The sequence below is a fragment of the Saimiri boliviensis genome, chromosome 14 (genome assembly GCF_048565385.1).
Source record: "Saimiri boliviensis isolate mSaiBol1 chromosome 14, mSaiBol1.pri, whole genome shotgun sequence".
NCBI lineage: Eukaryota > Metazoa > Chordata > Mammalia > Primates > Cebidae > Saimiri > Saimiri boliviensis.
The window spans coordinates 4,689,465-4,708,427 of record NC_133462.1 but is presented as its reverse complement, the minus strand read 5'-3'; the positions used below and the strand labels follow the sequence as shown (position 1 = coordinate 4,708,427).

The window sequence follows — 18,963 nt, the reverse complement described above, 5'->3', positions numbered from 1 at the left end:
TAAGGCAGGGAACTTAGTAGCCTCCTCAAGCCACTCTTGGCATAGTTACTGTTTAAAGGAAATTTCATCTTGAGAAAATGATAATCGCCTCTTAGAAATTCTCAGATCGGACCTCTCCTCTGCACACTGCCCATATGCTCTATTTCCTCAATTGTAAATGGCGTTAAAAATGTACCTCCTTCAAAGAGGTGTTGTGAAGTTTGAATGAATTTATATATATACAACACCGAGAACAGTGCCTGGCACAGACCAAGACCTATATAAGTCGTTGCTATTATTATTGCTATTGTTGCAATTATTATCCACACAGCCTCAGCTCAGGCCTCATCCTCCTCCCCCTGGAATATGTCTCCTTCCAGTCTGTTTCCAGCACCAACCAGCCCTCAGAGGTTCTTCTAACAAAGATCTGGCCCTGTCCTTCCTCTTCTACAAACTTTGTGTAGCTCCCTAGTATCCTTAGTGCCGGGCTCCTGGGCCCGGCATTCGAGGCTCATCATGGCTCTACCTTTCCCTTTCTCTAACCTCATTTCTTGTGGCTACAGCTCATGTTACAGCTACATGGGTGGACCAGCTCCATGTCACCCCCCTCCCCACCAAACCTTTGCCCCTACTGTTTACTCTGCCAGTGTACTCTTATTCTTCCCTGGGCCTCATCCTTTAAGACTTGAACAGGCTGGGCACGGTGACTCACGCCTGTAATCCCAGCACTTTGGGAGGCCGAGGAGGGCAGATCACCTGAGGTCAGCAGTTCGAGACCAGCCTGGCCAGCATGGTGAAACCCTATCTCTACCAAAAATACAAAAAAGTAGCCAGGTGCAGTAGCGGGCGCCTATAATCCCAGCTACTTGGGAGGCTGAGGCAGGAGAATCACTTGGACCTGGGAGGTTGGAGATTGCGCTGAGTCAAGATTGGGCTACTGCACTCCAGCCTGGGCCACAGGGTGAGGCTGTCTCAAAAAGAAAGAAAGACTTGAACAAAGGAATCTTTTCTTCATTTATCTTGCCCCTGCCCCAGGTGGGTTTGGCGCCCCTTCCAGACTCCCACAGAGTTCCGTGCTACTTCCTTGTAGCACGTATCACTTTACATGTGACTTGATCAGTGTTTCTATTTTCCTTCTCCAATTCCATTGTGAGTTCCTGGATGGTAGATTTAGGGGGAAGAGGGAGGTGGTTGTTGATTCATCTCTGGGCTCCCTGCACTCAGCCAAGGCCCAGCACACAAGGGGCTTCAGGAAGGTAGTCCAGGACAGAATGGGGAGGAGGGGAAGGCAGTGAGGTGGGGCTGGGGCTGGAAAAAGGGGCCCACTTCTAATGGATGAGGGCACCCCCTCTGCTCCCCCTAGGCCTCTCCTTGGTGGTGGGCTTGGTTCTTTACATCTCCAGCATCAACGACGAGGTCATGAACAGGCCCAGCAGCTCTGAGCAGTATTTTCATTATCGCTACGGGTGGTCTTTTGCCTTCGCCGCTTCCTCCTTCCTACTCAAAGAGGTGACTTCCGTGGGACCTAGACTCTAGCGTTCTGAATGGAGAGAGGTCTTGGGGGCCTGGTTCCTGAGTCCAGGAAGAAAGAGAGGCTGGAGATGTAGACTCTGGCGTCAGAGGGAGGTGGTAGCTGAGGGTCTAACCCGTGGGTCCTGAAGGAAGAGGGGGTCTGAGAGCTCCAACTTTTGGGATCCTTGGGGAGGAGGGGTCTGGAGACTGAGACTCCTGGGTCTTGAGGGAGGGGCTATCCTGAGGGCTTGGACTCCTGAGGTCCTGGGGAAGGAGAGGGCTGGAGCCCTGATCCTAGGTCCTGGGATAGGAAGGGGCTTGGGGTGGGGACTCTGAGTCCTGCAGTTAGGGGAGACCAGTTGGGGTCCCGGGATGCGCGAGGGGCGCCCCTGGGACTCTGACCTTGCCTTGCCGCAGGGGGCCGGCGTGATGTCCGTGTACCTGTTCACCAAGCGCTACGCGGAGGAGGAGATGTACCGCCCACACCCCGCCTTCTACCGTCCGCGTCTCAGCGACTGCTCAGACTACTCGGGCCAGTTCCTGCAGCCCGAGGCGTGGCGCCGCGGCCGGAGCCCCTCCGACATCTCCAGCGACGTGTCCATCCAAATGACGCAGAACTACCCTCCCGCCATCAAGTACCCGGACCACCTGCACATCTCCACCTCGCCCTGCTGAGGTCCGCCCCTCGGAGCTCCCCTGCCTCCTCCTCCTCCTCCTCCTCCTCCTCCTCGGGGGTCTCCCGGCAAGGCAGCCCCGCTTCCCTCCTCGGGACTCTTGGCTCCCACCCGAGGGAGGCTTTGCCAGCTTTAGGCCACGCCCTCTCCCCAGTGGCTCCGCCCACACCCTCCCTCATTTCAATGGCCGCGCCCCTTTTTCCTCATCTCTCCTTTTCATTGGTCCCTCTCACTAGCAAATGACTCCTACCTCTTCATTTCCCCGCCCCTTTCTCTTAAGGCCCGCCCCTTTCTTCTGACTCCTCCTCTCTAAGAAAATTAGCTCCTCCCTCGTTCTCCACGTGTTCTGCGCTGGGAGCAGCCCGCGGCTGTGCAGGCGCCCAGCTCCCCGGAGCCCCAACCTCCGACCTCACCGCAGGGGCCCTGGGTTGGGAAGCAGGTTCGGGCAGCCGCCAGGAATGCTGACCATCTTCTTCTCCCTTCTGCCTCGGGCTTCCTTTTTCCCTACCTAATCTCACCTCCTGACCTGCTGGGTCCCCGGGTGCAGCGGGAGGACCGGCTTGCTCCACCCACAGCCGCGGGATGGGATGGGGAAGGGGGCTGGAAGCCACGAGTACGGTTAACCTGGACCCTGGCCCTTCCCTTCCCGCCTCCTCTGCTTCCCTGGGAGGTCCCATTCGTTCTCACCGGCTGGGCTCTTTTCTGCTTCCTGAAGGTTACCTGCCTTTTAGGGGGCTCTTGTCTAAAGGATCTTCTTGTTTTCTCAGCTATCCTTGGCTGCTTTTTCGTCTTCCTCCTTCTTTAACTCTTTCTCTCCTTTCCTCCCTCCACCCGCTCGTCCCAAGCTCCTGAGTGCATCCAGCCGTAGGCACACGCCAGGCGGCCAGAATGGGGACCCTAGGGTGGAGGGAATAACCCCCGCGCCATCTCCACACCTGTGCCCGCCTCTCCCCCCTCGAGGCCCCGTCGAGGGAGGGAGGGGCAGTAGCGGGGGTCGACGCCCCCCCAAACCTCTAAGTCTTCCATTTTCTGGCTCTTCACCTCATCGATGTCCCTCTTCCCCCCTCAGAACCCCAACTCTGGCCTCTTTCAAGGGCCCATCCGCCCCGTTGGACAGATTTTGGGGGGAGAGGAGGTCACCAGGAACTCGCCCACCCCCTCTTCTTAGGGAAAGAGGGGCAAGGTAGCACAGTGCTGTACACGGAACCAGAATGGCCCCCGGGGTGGGGGGGAGGGGGGCAGGGGAGGGACGGGGGCTTTTAGTTTGCATCTTGGGTGGGAGGGGGGAGGAGGGGACCCGCCACAGTTAACCTGACTTTACGCAGCGATTTTTAACGAGGCTGGGGGGAGGGGGGCACTGGGGGTGGCGACAGGGTGGGGCGGGGGGCCTGGCTCTGTTATTTACCGTGTATCATATGTAAATATCGACAGAAACTTCAATAAACTTTATTTCAAACACGTCTCCGCCTGCCCAGAGGGAAGGGATTGGATACAGGGGGCTTAGCCTAGGTCTCTGCTTCTAGGGTTGCAGGCCTAACGTGCTGCAGAATAAGGTTAGATGGGTCGTTGCTAAAGACTTCATCATCATCATCATTATCGATGGCAGCGCTTTATACTTCAGCCCGTGTAAAGCATGCAGGACGGTTAATGACACCGGTCAGGATCAATAAACACTTTCTCTTGGTATTACTATGACCATGTAGACTACTGTTACTATGACTCGCCTTCCTTTGACATTCATTGCTGCTTTTAACTTTCTTCCTAAGCCTGCACGTTCAATTTATTGGCCTCATTTTGCATATAGGTCCAGAGAAATGAAAAGATGTAACCAAGAGCACACAGGTGGGAATTGGCAGAGTCATTTGCTAAAACCAAGCTTGGGCTGGGCATGGTGGCTCACACCTGCAATCCCAGCACTTCGGGAGGCCGAGGCGGGCAGATCATTTGAGGTCAGGAGTTCGAGACCAGCCTGGCGAAACATGGCAAAACCCCATCTCTACTAAAAATACAAAAAATTATCGGCGCTGTGGCTCACGCCTGTAATCCCAGCTACTCGGGAGGCTGAAGCAGAGAATCGCTTCAACTTGGGAGGCAGAGGCTGCAGTGAGCTGAGATCACGCCACTGTACTTTAGCCTGGGTGACAGAGTGAGACTCCATTTCAAAATAATAATAATAATAATAATAATAATAATAAAACCAAGTTTATCTGGTTCCAAAGCTTGGGAGTTCTCCTGCTTGCACCAGGCAGTGGTGGGCTTTCTCGGTGCTTGGCTCTGTCCCTCTGTTGAGAAATGACGGTTACCGTTTACTGCACACCTACCTGAGCCAGACGCCTTCCTTCCTTAAGTGATCTCATTAGACATTCACAGCAGCTCTGTACAGCAGCTCTGTATCACCCCATTTTTTGCAGGTGAAGAAGGCAGGCTCAGAAAGTAGGCACCACAATCTGCAGTCTCACCCACTATACTGAGAGACTGAGAACAGCCTAAATGTTTGATAAGCTCATTCTTGGAGCGTATTGTAAAGGAAGCACTGTGCCAGATCCTCCCTTCTTTGCCTTGTCTTGATTTGGCCTCTTAAGGATCCACCAGAACAACTTTTGCAACTACAATCACAACTGTTAACAGCCACAGCCACATTTATCAGGTCATCGTTAGGGGCTCAGATGCTGCACTAAACACTTCTTCTTCTTTTTTTTTTTTTTAATACAGTGAAGTTCTCCCTATATTTCCCAGGTTGGTCTTGAACTCCTGGTCTCAAGAGCTCCTGCTACCTCAGCCTCCCAAAGTGCAAGAATTACAGGCAAGAGCTACCCTACCAGGCCAGCACTAAGCAATTTTGATTATTAGCTCACTGAATCCTTCCAACCATCCTGTGAATCAGATATTCCAATTAGCTCCATTTTATAGATAATGAAACCGAGGCTCAGGAAAGTGAGGCCATCCAGCTGGTAAGATGAGGAGAATTCATGCCTGGTCTGTCTGACCTCAGAGTCCACACTCTTCGATGCTCTAATTTACTGCTATGGATTTGGTGCAAACTCATTCTGTGACCTTGAGCAAATCTTTGAATCTCTGGAGCTTCAGTTTCTTTTTCTGTAAAAATAATAATAAAGATTAAAAAATACCAAGAGCAGTGATTGGTTTAGAAGGATTCCAAATCCCTCTGGAATAAGGAGGTGGGTGGGGGTAAGTTAGCGGGAAAGAGTTCTGAATCAGCAGAACTGGACTCCCGGAGGGAAATATTCTGAGTCATTTTCAATGATTTCACAAATTTCTGGAGGTCATGCTTAAGATACGGGACTGCAAATAATGTCTCAGGTTCGTTGTCAAAACTAAGTGATTCGTAGTGCCTGCTTGGAGCCCAGTATTAGAAGGATTCTGAACATCTGCTCAGTAGGAAAGAATGTCGCCATCGATTGGTGCTGTCTGCCGCGCTGCTCAATTGGTGCTGTCTGCCTTGCCTGCAGGATGGGCTGTGGTGACGCACATGCTAGATATTTGCTAACACTATAGGGACGTTAATCCAAAATCCTAAGGTTTGTGTTCTTTTTAAAAAATCAAGCTAGTTCTTTTGTTTATGGAACTTTGAACGTGGAATGCAACCCCACAGTTCAAGATTGGTGAGTTTTTTGTTTCGTTTTAAAGAAATGCCGTGAAAAGTTCCACCTTTATCCAAAGTAAGTCAGGATGTCCTAACCTTCTGAAATCCTCCTCTCCCTGAGGCATGGCATTATTAGTTTTTAATGTATAATTTCAGGAATACTCTATGCATATTCAAGCGTATTTGCATGTGTTTAAATCCACATACAGATGAGTATGTGGTATACACATTTTTTTATTTTATACATTTATCATGTAATGTACATAGTTCTGTTCCTTCCAGGTTCACATGAGAATGCATGATGGAGCTCGTTAGGTATGTTATATAACTCTACCTTACTGTTTTCCAAGGCTGCTTAATAACAATTGTTTGCATAAATTAATTGCATAATTTATTGAGTGCTTACAGGCCAGCCTCTTTGTGTTTCAGTCCTAAGCACTTTACAGTCTATAACCCCAGGAGGTTTGGTACCCTTAGTATCATTCTCACTTTATAAATGAGATCCCTAGACACAGAGAGGTTAATTAGCTTTCTCCTGGTCACACAGCTATTAAGTGGTCAAGCTAAAATTTGAATCCTGGGAGTCTCCTCTGTCTACAACACTCATCCTCTAAGCGGTATATGTGTGTGTGTGTGTGTGTGTGTGTGTGTGTGTGTGTGTGTGTGTGTTTGAAACGGATCTCTCTCTGTTGCAGTGGTACTATCTCAGCTTACTGCAATCTCCACCTCCTCAGTAGCTGGTATTACAGGCATGTGCCACCATGCCCAGCTAATTTTTGTATTTTTAGTAGAGGTGGGGTTCTGCCATGTTGGCCAGACTGGTCTTCAACTTCTGACCTCCTTGGCCTCCCAAAGTGCTGGGATTACAGGCATGGGCCACTGCGCCTGGCCCTCTGTGTATATAGAAGCCACCTGGTTCCATCTATTTATCAATGACCTATGTCTCCCTGAGCTCAAACTGCTGAGCTCAAGCAATCCACTGGCCTGAGCTTCCCAAAGTGCTGGGATCGCAGGCATGAACCACCACGCTGGGTTCTAGTCACTCTTTTTGTTTGTTTGTTTGTTTGTTTTTGTTTTTTTGAGACGGAGTTTCACTCTTGTTACCCAGGCTGGAGTGCAATGGCACGATCTCGGCTCACCGCAACCTCCGCCTCCTGGGTTCAGGCAATTCTCCTGCCTCAGCCTCCTGAGTAGCTGGGATTACAGGCACGCGCCACCATGCCCAGCTAATTTTTTGTATTTTTAGTAGAGACGGGGTTTCACCATGTTGACCAGGATGGTCTCGATCTCTTGACCTCGTGATCCACCCACCTCGGCCTCCCAAAGTGCTGGGATTACAGGCTTGAGCCACCGTGCCTGGCCCACAATAAACTCATTTTAATTATGAATGTATATATTTATTCTTAATTTTTAAATATTTTTCTGTTTTTTAATTTAAAAATTTTTTACCAAGGACACATTTATTTATTTATTTATTTATTTATTTGAGATGGAGTTTAACTCTTGTCACCCAGGCTGGAGTGCAATGGTGAGTTCTCTGCCCACTGCAACATCTGCCTCCCAGGTTCAAGTGAGTCTCCTGCCTCAGCCTCCTGAGTAGCTGGGATTACAGGCATGCACCACCACACCCAGCTGATTTTTGTATTTTTAGTAGAGATGGGATTTCGCCATGTTGGCCAGGTTGGTCCCAAACTCCTGACCTCAGGTGATCTGCCTGCCTTGGCCTCCCAAAGTGCTGGGCTTACAGGAGTGAGTCACCATGCGTGGCTCCTAAAGTTAATAGTCATGATTTAAAAGTTTCAGCATCAGAGAAGGGTAAAGAGAAAGCAGCTTTTGGCTGGGCATGGTGGCTCACATCTGTAATCCTCGCACTTTGAGAGGCCAAGGCAGAGTTTGAGACCAGCCTGGCCAGCAGGGTGAAAACCCATGACATAGTTAGTCTCTACTAAAAACACAAAATTAGCCCGGTGGAGTGGTGCATGCCTGTAATCCCAGCTGCTTGGGAGGCTGAGGCAGGAGAACTGCTTGAACCCTGGGAGGCGGAGCTTACAATGAGCTGAGGTCCAGCCTGGATAACAGGAGTGAAACTCCATCTCAAATAAATAAATAAATAAAAAATAGCTTTCTCCTCACTCTTCACAATTTCAGCCTCATTTCCCAGAGGGAGTGATTGGTACACTTTCTTACTTTTTTTTTTTTTTTTTTTCGCTCTTGTTACCCAGGCTGGAGTGCAATGGCGCGATCTCGGCTCACCGCAACCTCCGCCTCCTGGGTTCAGGCAATTCTGCTGCCTCAGCCTCCTGAGTAGCTGGGATTACAGGCACGCGCCACCATGCCCAGCTAATTTTTTGTATTTTTAGTAGAGACGGGGTTTCACCATGTTGACCAGGATGGTCTCGATCTCTTGACCTGTGATCCACCCACCTCTGCCTCCCAAAGTGCTGGGATTACAGGCTTGAGCCACCGCGCCCAGCCTGGTACACTTTCTTACTTTCTTCTTCTAGGCCAGTGGTTCTCACCCGGAAGTCATTTTGCCCCCAGGTTACATTTGGTAATGTCCAGGGATATTATTGGATGTCACAACTCAGGGCTGGCGGGGAGTGAGGTGCTATGGGAGCCTAGCAAGACGCTGGAACGCAGCCTGCAATGCATGGGACGGCCACCTCTGGCAAAGCAGCAGCTTGTCTCTGACATGACTAGTGCCACCATCATTGAGAAAGCCTGTACCAGACTTCCATCTAGAAATCAATAAACAGAAATATCTTCATTAAGATAGTTCCTTTTTTCTTTTTTACCTTTATTTTTATGGACACAAATGAGATCTTCCTAAATTGATTCATAAGCTGTGATTCTTTGTACAATTTTTTATTTTGAGACAGGGTCTCTCTCTCTGTCACTTGGGCTGGATGGAGTACAGTGGCACAACCTTGGCTCACTGCAGCCTCAACCTCCTGAGCTCAAGCCATCCTTTTACCTCAGCTTCCTGAGGAGCTGAGACTACACTCCTGCTTCATTTTTTAAAAATTATTTTCTGGTCGGGCGTGGTGGCTCATGCCTGTAATCCTAGCACTTTGGGAGGCTGAGGCGGGTGGATCACCTGAGGTCAGGAGTTCGAGATCAGCTTGGCCAACATAGTGAAACCACCGTCTTTACTAAAAATACAAAAAAATTAGCCAGGCGTAGTGGTGGATGCTTGTAATCTCAGCTACTCAGGAGCCTGAGGCAGGAGAATCACTTGAACCCCGGAGGCAGAGGTGGTGAGCCAAGATCATGTTACTACACTCCAGACTGGGCAATAAGAGTGAAACTCCGTCTCAAAAAATATATATATATATTTTGTGTGTAACTGGGGATCTCACTACGCTGCCCAGGCTGAACTTCCTGAAGTGCTGGGATTACAGGCCTGAACCACCGCACTCTGCCAGCTGTGATCATCTGCAGGCGATTAGGGACCTCTTTGAGAATCAGATAAAAGCTACGGACCCCCAGAAAAAGTACTCATAGAAAATTTGGTACATAATTTCAGGGGCTTCCTGACATCCCAGTAGCTCGGCCAGAATTCCCTGGATGTGTGATTTTGAATCACAGTCTCCGGCAACAGAGAGATCACTAACTGCATCGCCTCTTCTTCTACAGATGAGAGAATGAGAGAAGGAAGGTGCAGAGCGAACTGAGGTTTGGCTCCGGGTTCCTCGGGGCGGCAAAGGAGAGCGCAGATTGGAACTCAGGCCACCTGGCTCCCCAGCGTTGGAATATTTCCACTTCACCCTGAATGAGGACGTTTTAGAAACGCTGATCGACTCTTCCTGGTACAGCAGGAAGACAAGCCACCACCACTCTGTTCCTCTTGAGAAAACACAAAGGCCCCAGCTGTTGTTGATGAGAAACACTCGAGCACCTGGGAAAAACCACACACTCAGGATCTGAGGCAGGGAGACGGGTTGGTTAGGGACAGGAGGTTGGAACTGGCTGTGGAGGGGATAGAGACCCTAGAATATGTCTGATTCCCTGACTCGTTCGTTCGTTCGTTCATTCATTCATTCATTCCTTCAGCTTCCCTGGACTGAGGACTCCTGTCCACCAGGGCTGAGCTGGGATCTGGGGGGACACAAGTAAATCAGACCCGTGCCTGTCCTTGAACAGCTCCTGTACCAGTGCGGAGAAGACAATCTCAGTGTAGCTTGCCGTGGCTTAAGGGAGCTAGTGCAGGGCAGGTTGGAAGCACTGATGTAGACCCTGATGCGGGCTTGGGAGGTTAGGGAAGGCTTCCTGGAGGAAGGAGTGTGTAAGTTGAATCTCAAGGAGCCGGGGATAGAGCCAGGTGCAGTGGCTTATGTCTCTAATCCTAGCACTTTGGGGAGGCTGAGGTGGGCAGATTGAGCTCAGGAGTTTGAGATGAGCCTGGGCAACCTGATGAGACCCTGTCTCTACCAAAAATACAAAAAAAAAAAAAAAAAAAAAAAAAGCCAGGTTTGGTGGTACGCACCTGTGGTCTCAGATACTGAAGAGGCTGAGGTGGGGGGATGGCTTGAGCCTGGGAAGTCAAGGCTGCAGTGAGCCAAGATTGTGTCACTGCACTCCAGTCTGGGTGACACAGCAAGACCCTATCTCAGAAAGAAAAAAAAAAAAAAATGGATAGAGGGTTTGCCATATGGCTGAGAGACGGAAGGGGGTTTCGTGCAAGGAAACCACCCAGGAAACCCTCAGAACAGGAAGGAGCTGGGAATGGTAGGGAAGACGCCGGAAGGAGCTGGGATTGCTGGGGAAGACACCTTCAGTCCGCAGGAGGCGGCAATGGGGGCGGTTTACGATGAGGCTGGTGCTCTCGGCAAAAGTACCTAGGAGGTAAGGAGCTTCGATTTGCTCCCAAGGGCAATAGGGGGACGTGGGAGAATTTTATTATTATTTTTTGTGTTTTTGGAGACAGAGTCTTGCTCTGTTGCCCAGGCTGGAATACAGCGGCACAATCTCAGCTCCCTGAAACCTCTCCCTCCCAGATTCAAGCGATTCTTCTGCCTTAGCCTCCCACGGAACTGGGATTATGGGTGCACACCACCATGCTCAGCTAATTTTTGTATTTTTAGTAGAAACGAGCGTTTCGCCATGTTGGCCAGGCTGGTCTCTTAAGTCGTGACCTCAAGTGATCCACCTGCCTCGGCCTCCCAAAGTGCTGGAATTACAGGCGTGAGCCACCATGCCTGGCGAGCTCTGGGGTCTTACGAGGCTGAAGTTAAGATGTCAGCTGACTGTGTCCTTTGCTGGGGGTTTGGCTAGGGAGAGAGCTACTTCCACGCTCCCACGGGTTGAGCCGAATTAATTTCCTCGTGGTTGTTTGACTGAGGTCTCTGTTTTCTAATTAGAAGGTGCCACTCGCTCTCAGGTCTTTGCCACAACGAGGCAATTTGCTTCCTCAAGGTTCACAGGAGAATCTCCTTTGCTTTGGTTCTTTCTTACCACCTGATCCTTTTCTAAGAGATCACCTGATTAGGTCACACCCACCGGGGGTAATTTCTTTTTTAATTAAGTTAACTGATTCGGGACCTTAATATAGCTACAGAATCCCTATACCTTGCCATATAATGTCATGTAATCATGGGAACAGCATCACCTCCTAGTGACAGGTCTCGTCCACACTCAAGGGAAGGAGATTCTCTCAGGTGTGCACACCAGGGGGTGGAAATCTTGGAGATCATTCTAGAATTCTGCCTACCACAATTGGAAGTGAGGATCGAGGACTTCCTCGAGGGGAGGGACTAGCGAACCTATCTCTAACCCTGCAGGCTCTAGGTCTTGGCTTATGTGAAATGAACATATGAGCAAATGTATAAATGTGATCTTTCAAAAGACCACAACCTGCTTCTTCGGTGACTCCCCTTCTGAAGGGGGCTTCCGCAGCTGAAGGTGTGATCCGTCTTTCAAAATGAAGTCAAGAGATGCTGTCTCATTCCTCAAAGGGGTACACATATGACCCACACATTCACTGCTAGGTATGTGCCCAAGAGATATGAAAACATATGTACACATAAACTTGCACACACATGTTCACGGTAGCATTATCCATAGTAGCCAAAATGTAGAAAAACCCCAAATGTTCATGGGTACGTGAATGGAGAAATAAAATGTGGTATCTCCATCTATACTATGGAATATTCTGCCATGAAATGGAATGAAGTACTGACTCATGGATGAACCTAGAAGGCATCATACCACAATTAGCCTGAAAGCAGCCGGACACAAAGAACAATACGTTGTATGATTCAATTTCTATGAAATGTCTAGAATAGGAAAATCTATCCAGACAGGAAGTACATTAGTGATTGCCTAGTGCTGGGGTGGGTGCTTAGATTGGGGGTGATGGCTAAGGAGTACGTGGTATCTTCTTGGACTAACGAAAACGTTCTAAAATTGATCCAAAGCTGATGATTGCACAGCTCTATACAGTTAAAAACCATTCAGTTGTACACTTTAAGTGGGTGAATTTCATGATATGCGAGTTCGATCTCAATAAAGCTGTGAGAAAAAGAGAGATACTCCTTAGTTGTTGAAATAAATCATGATGTAATCATGCATCACTTAGTGTCACAAAATTACCAATAGAAGAACTAACACATGAGGAAGAAAGGGAGGAAAAGTGAGGGCTAGTTAATTTATCTGTTAGAGAAAAATATCTATTAAATAATGTGTAATTTTGATACATCCAAAAGAAACTTATTATTTAGGGATGTCAAGGCAAGCAAGAGAAGAAACAGCTAAGAATGTTAATAGACTTTTCCAATAAGAAACAGGATTTGAGGTGAAACAGGCTAAATTATTTTTATCATAATCCCTGCGTACCCTTTGATTCTTCTCTTTCTTTTTAAACCATGAGCCTATGTTGATTTGACTGGGAAATATATTTTCTTTTCTTTTTTTTTAGACGGAGTTTCACTCTTGTTACCCAGGCTGGAGTGCAATGGCGCGATCTCGGCTCACCGCAACCTCCGCCTCCTGGGTTCAAGCAATTCTCCTGCCTCAGCCTCCTGAGTAGCTGGGATTACAGGCACACGCCACCATGCCCAGCTAATTTTTTTTTGTATTTTTAGTAGAGACGGGGTTTCACCATGTTGACCAGGATGGTCTCGATCTCTCGACCTCGTGATCCACCCGCCTCGGCCTCCCAAAGTGCTGGGATTACAGGCTTGAGCCACCGCGCCCGGCCAATATATTTTCATTTAAAATAAAGACGTTCCCCTCAGTTGCTAATTCGTATAATTTCACAGTTCTCAACCAGGGGTGATTTTGTTCCCCAAGGGACATTGAGCGATGTTTGAAGACATTTTTGGTTGTCCCAAAATGCTATTTTTAGGGTGCTATTTGGAGGTGCTGTTGGCATCTAGTGGATAGAGGCGAGGAGTACTGCTCAGCATTCTACAATGCACAGGACAGCCTCCACCACAAAAAATTATCCAGCCCAAATGTCGACAGTGTTGAGGCTGGGAAACTCTGACTTTTAAAAATCATCTTCGTAGTTTCATCAGTGCCGTTATACCGACACAGGATCTGGAATCTGACGTCCTGACCGATTGCCTCCAAAACAACTTACCTCTCAGTCTCAGTCTTCACATCTTTAAAATGGGGGCTGCTAACAGAACCCACTTCTTCTGTAGGTGGAGCCAATACCCTCAGGCTCCTTGGAGTCTGTAATATTAAATGTCCAGGTTTTATCGGTTCTCATAGCTGTTGACTGATGTATTCTTCCCCCTGCCCCACCCCACCAACCCAGCAAAAGAGCAGAAAATAAACAACTATTCCTGAAACGAATGAATTCCAGGCCCCTTCCCTTGGGGGCTGTGTTTCTTTGCTTCTAAACCAGGAGTGTTGGAATGCATCTCTAAACTTTCCCCCATGGGGCAGGGTGAGAATTAAGTGAAATGACCTAAGAAATTTCCGTAGAAATGTGAGATGCCATACCGCCCCTCCCAAAGAAGAGACCAGCAGGAGCCAACACCAGGTAAATAGATGTAGGGAACACAGGTGATTGCTGTTTGTGCCAGCCCCCTGGAGGGAGAGTAAAGGTGTGCTGGCTTAAATGACTATGAGTGTCACCTATTCTTGGCCGCCCTCCAGCTCGATAACCCCTAATGTCTCAGAGCCTCAGGTTACTCATCAGTAACTTGGGAACATGGATGCCCACACTGCAAAGATTCTGTAGGAAGTCCGTGAGAGAGTCAAAGTGAAGCCCGCAAACTGCCTCCCACCAGCCATGGCTAGTTCTTAGCTTTTGATAACATTCCTATCAGAATCCGGTCTTGGGAAAACTGCTTGCTTGGAGCCACGTGCAAGGCCCCTTCCCATCCCTGTTCTCACTCAGTTGGAGGCGGCTTCCGTCGCCTTCATAACGAAGAGCAACTGAGTTGAGAGAAGTGCTGTGTCCAAGGTCACACGATGCCTAGGGGGCATCCGTGAAATGCGGACCCAAGACCAAACTTCCAGATCCTCATCTCAGACTCTTCCACCCCCACAACCTACTAGCGAGTTACAGAAGGACAGGTCCCTGCTTCTCAAAACTGTTGCGTAGACCCTACCCAATTCCAGACGGGTTTCTTTAAGACATATTTGCACCCAGGCTTTTCACATTCTGCTCTCTTTCCGGGCCCCCAGCCCCATCTGCCGGGGGAGGGCATCTAACTCTACCCCTTCTTCCCCAACAGGTTTGAACTAGGGGAGGGAAGGGAGATGAGAAAAGAAACAAATGTTGGTGAAAGTCAAAGGCTTGCTAACGTTGTAAGTTTAATATTGTTTTATTTGCGGGGGGGGGGTGGTGGTGGTGAGGAATCTTTGCCCTTGCCATTTGGAGGAGGAGCCGTGGGAAGACCCCAGGGAGTTGCGCTTTCCCTTGGATTTTGGGAAAGGGGAGCATTCCTGGGGTCCTTTTGAAAAGGCCCTCCCCTCATTTCCGGCCGCCGCTGCCAGCCTTGGCTGGGCGCCTGGATCCTGTTGCTATGACGACAGGAAGAGGCGGTGGCGGCGGCAAGCGATGCTGAAGAGAGATGGAGGCTAGTGGGGGTGGGGGTGGTGGCATTGGAATGGGGGAGGGGGAAGGGACGGGGCTGGGGACGCGGGCGGGGGCGGGGGCGGGGGTCCCCCATCTCTGACCTCCGCGGGGCACCTCGGCCTGACCCCTCTCCCGCTATTTTTTCCGGGCTTCCTTCGGGCGCCTCCCCAGTCTCCGTGTCTGCCTCTGTTTCTCTGGGTCGGTCTCTCTTCCTGTGTCAGTCCCTCTCCGTCTGTCTCTCTCTGGGTGTCCCTCTTCTTTTCCTGCACCTGCCTTTCTTTCCCCAGGTGCCTTCTGCCACCCAGACCCTTCCACCCTCCATTTCTTTCATTTACTATCCTGCTCCCCCGCTCCCTCTCTGTACCTCTTTCTCTCTTTAAAGCTTCCTTCTCTCTACCAAGACCTTGCCCCCGTCCCCACTTTCTCTCCCTCCCGGCTCTCCATTCCCTTCCCTCTCCCCTCACCATCCTCGCAGTCTCTCTCTCTCTGTCTGTCTCTCCCCATCTGTCCCTCCTCCCCCCTCTCTGGATGACTCTCTCCCTCTCCCTTCTTTCCTTCTGTTTCCCAGATCCTGACCCCCCCCTTACCCCAGCCCTCCCTCCCCCCCTCCCCCCAGCCCCTGGGTTTCTCTCTTTGGGTCTCAGTCCCTGTCCCCTTCTCTCTCTGGATATTTCTCTGTGTGTGTCTCTCCAACTTCCTTCTGCTCCCAGCCGCTACCTCCCCCAAATTTCTCCCTCCCCCATTTCTGTTTCGCGGTCTCTGGGTCTCTCTCTTTCCGTTTCTCCTCGTCTCTCTCTGTCTCTCTCCCTCCCTCTCTGGATCTCTGTCTCTCTCTTCTTCTCTGGCTTCCTTTTGCCACTCGACCCTGCCCCCCTCTTTCCCTTCCCCCATCCATCTCCTCTCCCAGGCTCCCCCATCCCTCAGCAGCTCCCCTCCCCCTCCCTCCCTACTCCCTCCCTCTCGTCCTCCAGCTCCGCACTTTACCCAGCGACACGAGAACCAAATTGTCTCCTCACCTTTTTTTTAAATATATATATATATATATATCCCGACCCTCACTCCCTTGGGGCCCAGGCTCAGAGCTGCCCCTCAGCCCCCGCCTGGCCTCAGCACCCCCATTCCCCATACGCCTCCTCATCTCCACCCCCCCCAACCAGGTCGGACGCCTGGGTCCCTCACTGCTGGGGGAGGGGGAAGCAGCGAGAATTGGGAGCTAAAAGGGCTTTTCTGGGGGGGGGTGCCAACGGGGGGAGCTTGAAGTCCCCTCCCCCCAGCATCGGAGAGTTGACCTATCGTTAACAGAGGTGAGACAGATCTTTTTATTAATCGGAGGTGGGTGGAAGTAGAATTAATGTTCTGTGCCCCCCCAATTCTGGAGACAAGAGCTGGTCCCCTTCAGAAGGAGAAAGGACAGTGACCCCCTCAGATCCGGAAGCTTTAGAATTGGGGGTCCCCTGTTCTCTTCTCCCTTGCAGCTGCTGAGCAATGGACTAAAGGAAGAGTCCCTAAAACCAGATTGCCCCCCAAATTGACAAAATGGAAAGCTCTTCAAAGCTTTTTTTTTTTTTTTTTTGGACGGAGGGAGAATTTCCCTCCTTTCCCTCGTCTTCCCTTCCCCTCTTATCCCAGGTTGTTAGGGGCCTGGGTCACAGGCTTAGCCCCACTGAACCGCAGAGATCTATTAGGACAGGGCAGGTGGCTGTGCTGGTGGTGAGGGGCACCAATTCGGGAGAACAGGCCAAGAGGTCAAGAAGAGGAAATTCAGCCTGTGGACAGGGAGGCGAGGACCGGCCCGCGCCGAGGCTGGGAGGCTGGGGGATGCCGGGTCCAGCGGGCTGCTGAACTGTGGCCTGAGGAAGGGCTGTGTGTGGGCAGACGAGAGTTGAGGTGGGGGAGGGAACACAACGTGTGGGGCACTAGGCCCAGTTGCCATGGAGACACCCCCCATAGACAACCTCTTTCCACAGCCCCTCCTGGGAGCAGCCCCAGTCTGAGGCCAGCTGCTGAGGGGCAGTGGAGACGGGGAAGCCACCAGGAGGCCAAGGTCACCCCGTACTGGGACCTAGCTGCTGCTGCTTTTTTTTTTTTTTTTTTTTTTTTTTTTTTTTTTTTTGCTTTTTCTTTTTTTAATTCCCCCTTTCTCCGAGGTTTCCAGGCTCTTAACTATAGTGGGTTTGGGGGAAGAAGTTGAGGAAGCAGTGGTGGAAACAAGTAAGGAATACACACCCCGAGGCCAGCTGGGGTGAGGGGGATGGACAGGGCTGGGGCGTGGTGGTCGGGGAGAATGTGGAGGAGAGAAATGAAAGAACCATGGGGCAGCGGGTGCAGAGTGGGAAAGTATTCCTCATTTAAAAGAGAGTTGTAGTCCTGTGGATCACAGTTTTCAGAGGGACGCAGTCTCTTGGGGGGCTCTTTCTGCATGCGGAGGAAGGCGAGGGGCCACCGTGTGTGTTCCTGTATAGGTGACATCGCAGAGGGGAGTACTGGGGGGCGTTCCCAAGGAGGGAAGCCAGGGGGGCCCTGCAGAGGAGGTTTTCCTGGGCAGAGGAGAGGCTGGGAGCTGTAGCGGTGGAGCAGGAGGAAGTGAGTCAAGGGAATTGCACATGATGGGAGAGAAGTTGGGGAGGATGCCTCCTCGTACGTTGAGGAGAGAGTGGGTTTCGAAGTGAGTCGGAGGGGTCTGGAGTTGGGGGAGCCTGTGTGCTGAAGAGGTCATGTAATGATGAAGGGTGACGAGGAGGGATTTAGAGGCAGTGGGAGATGCTGTGAGGGCAGAGGGGCCCGTGGGTGCCAGCTGGGCAGAGTGGACGTACTGTGTGCTCCCTGCTGTGGGAGTCCAGGGCAGAGATCGGAACGCTCCTGAATGGAGAGAAATCTGGGGTCTGGAGGAAGCCATTCCTTCAAGTAGAAAATGCCGTGGGACTCATGGAGGAAATTTTTCTTAATGGAGGAGAGAACGATGGTTATGATATGAGTTCGTTTAAGTTGTAGTGGGGGGAAGATTCGGAAGACTCTTCTAAGCAAGAGAGAGAGAGTGGAGTTTTTCCTGGAGTAAAGACATAGTATGGGATGGGGGGGGTGAATGGATGTGGGGAGACACTGAGGGTTGTGAGAGGGAGTGGGTTGGAGATAGGGGGCATCTTGCAAACCAGTGGGTCCGGCGTTGGGTGCATGAGAATTCCCCCGGGAGCGTTTAAAAACTTAGACGCTCAGGCCACACTGCAGCCCAGTGATGTCGGACTTTCTCAGGTGGGGCGCGAACATCCGAGTCTGTAAAGGTTCTCGGGCGATTTCAAGGTGTGCCAGAGGCTGCCGAGGCGGGAAGGGGCTTCCAGGCAGTGGAGACTGACTGAGGGTGTCTGCTCACTCTGAGTTGCACCAACTGTGAGGGACAGGCAACTGGGATTTTCTTTTTTTTTTTTTCCTCTCCTTCTGCTTTTAAGTTTTCCTTTTTAGTCAAAGACTTTCTTTTTCCTAAGCAGAGGAAATTGCAGGGGACCATTAGGAGTGACTGAATGACAGAACCCAGAGCGGACGTTATTCTCATGGAGGTGGTGCTGCTGGGGCTTCTCGAGTTGTGGAGACGCTCAGGGGGAAGAAGTCGGGGAGACAGGAAGGGGTTCTGGCAGGTGGAGAGGTGGGCCTTGCAGGGGAAGAGTGGGGAGAACCGGTGGGGGCCGAATGGTGATGGGGTGGGGGTCTCTAAGGAAGGAAGAACGTGACAGGGGCTCCTGGGGAGGAGGAGGCCTGGGGCTTGGCGTCGTGGGGTGGCTTCCCAAAGCGATCAGGACCGTGGAGCTCACCCAGGAGGAGCCAGCGGGGGCTGGGGGCGAGGGCTGTGGGTGTGAGAGGTGGTGGGGACATCTCCGAGTGGGGTTAATGGGATGGATGACTTTGTTGGGCAGAAGACGAAAGTGGAGAGGTTTTTTTTTTTTTTTTTTTTTTTTTTTTTTTTAATTCGAGAAAGGAAAGCAGTGGAGACCCGAGTGGAAGGAGTTTCTGGAGCTGAGGCAGGGATTTTAGGGGGGGCGGGGACTGGGGGAGGTACCTGTGCCTTCTTCTCCTCTAATTCGACATCTCGCTCCTTGCCCTCCACCAGCCGCCGACCATGGCCGTGCTCTGACCCCCTCCCCAGCCGCAGCCTCCTCGCCGCCCCCTCC

General features: G+C 50.9%; 1 protein-coding gene across 2 annotated transcripts in view; it reads left to right on the top strand.

Annotated features, from left to right (window-relative positions):
- Window positions 1-3,854, top strand: part of CACNG7 (calcium voltage-gated channel auxiliary subunit gamma 7) — a 29,683-nt gene extending 25,829 nt beyond the window's left edge. Inside the window, exons 5-6 of one of the 2 annotated variants that reach the window (XM_039466559.2) lie at window positions 1,343-1,488; window positions 1,909-3,854. In XM_039466559.2, the coding sequence (XP_039322493.1) occupies window positions 1,343-1,488; window positions 1,909-2,166 (404 nt within the window). In that variant the 3' untranslated portion in view covers window positions 2,167-3,854. The remainder of the gene's footprint in view (window positions 1-1,342; window positions 1,489-1,908) is intronic. The other variant, XM_039466560.2, reaches the window with a different exon arrangement.
- Window positions 3,855-18,963: the final 15,109 nt, after the last annotated feature.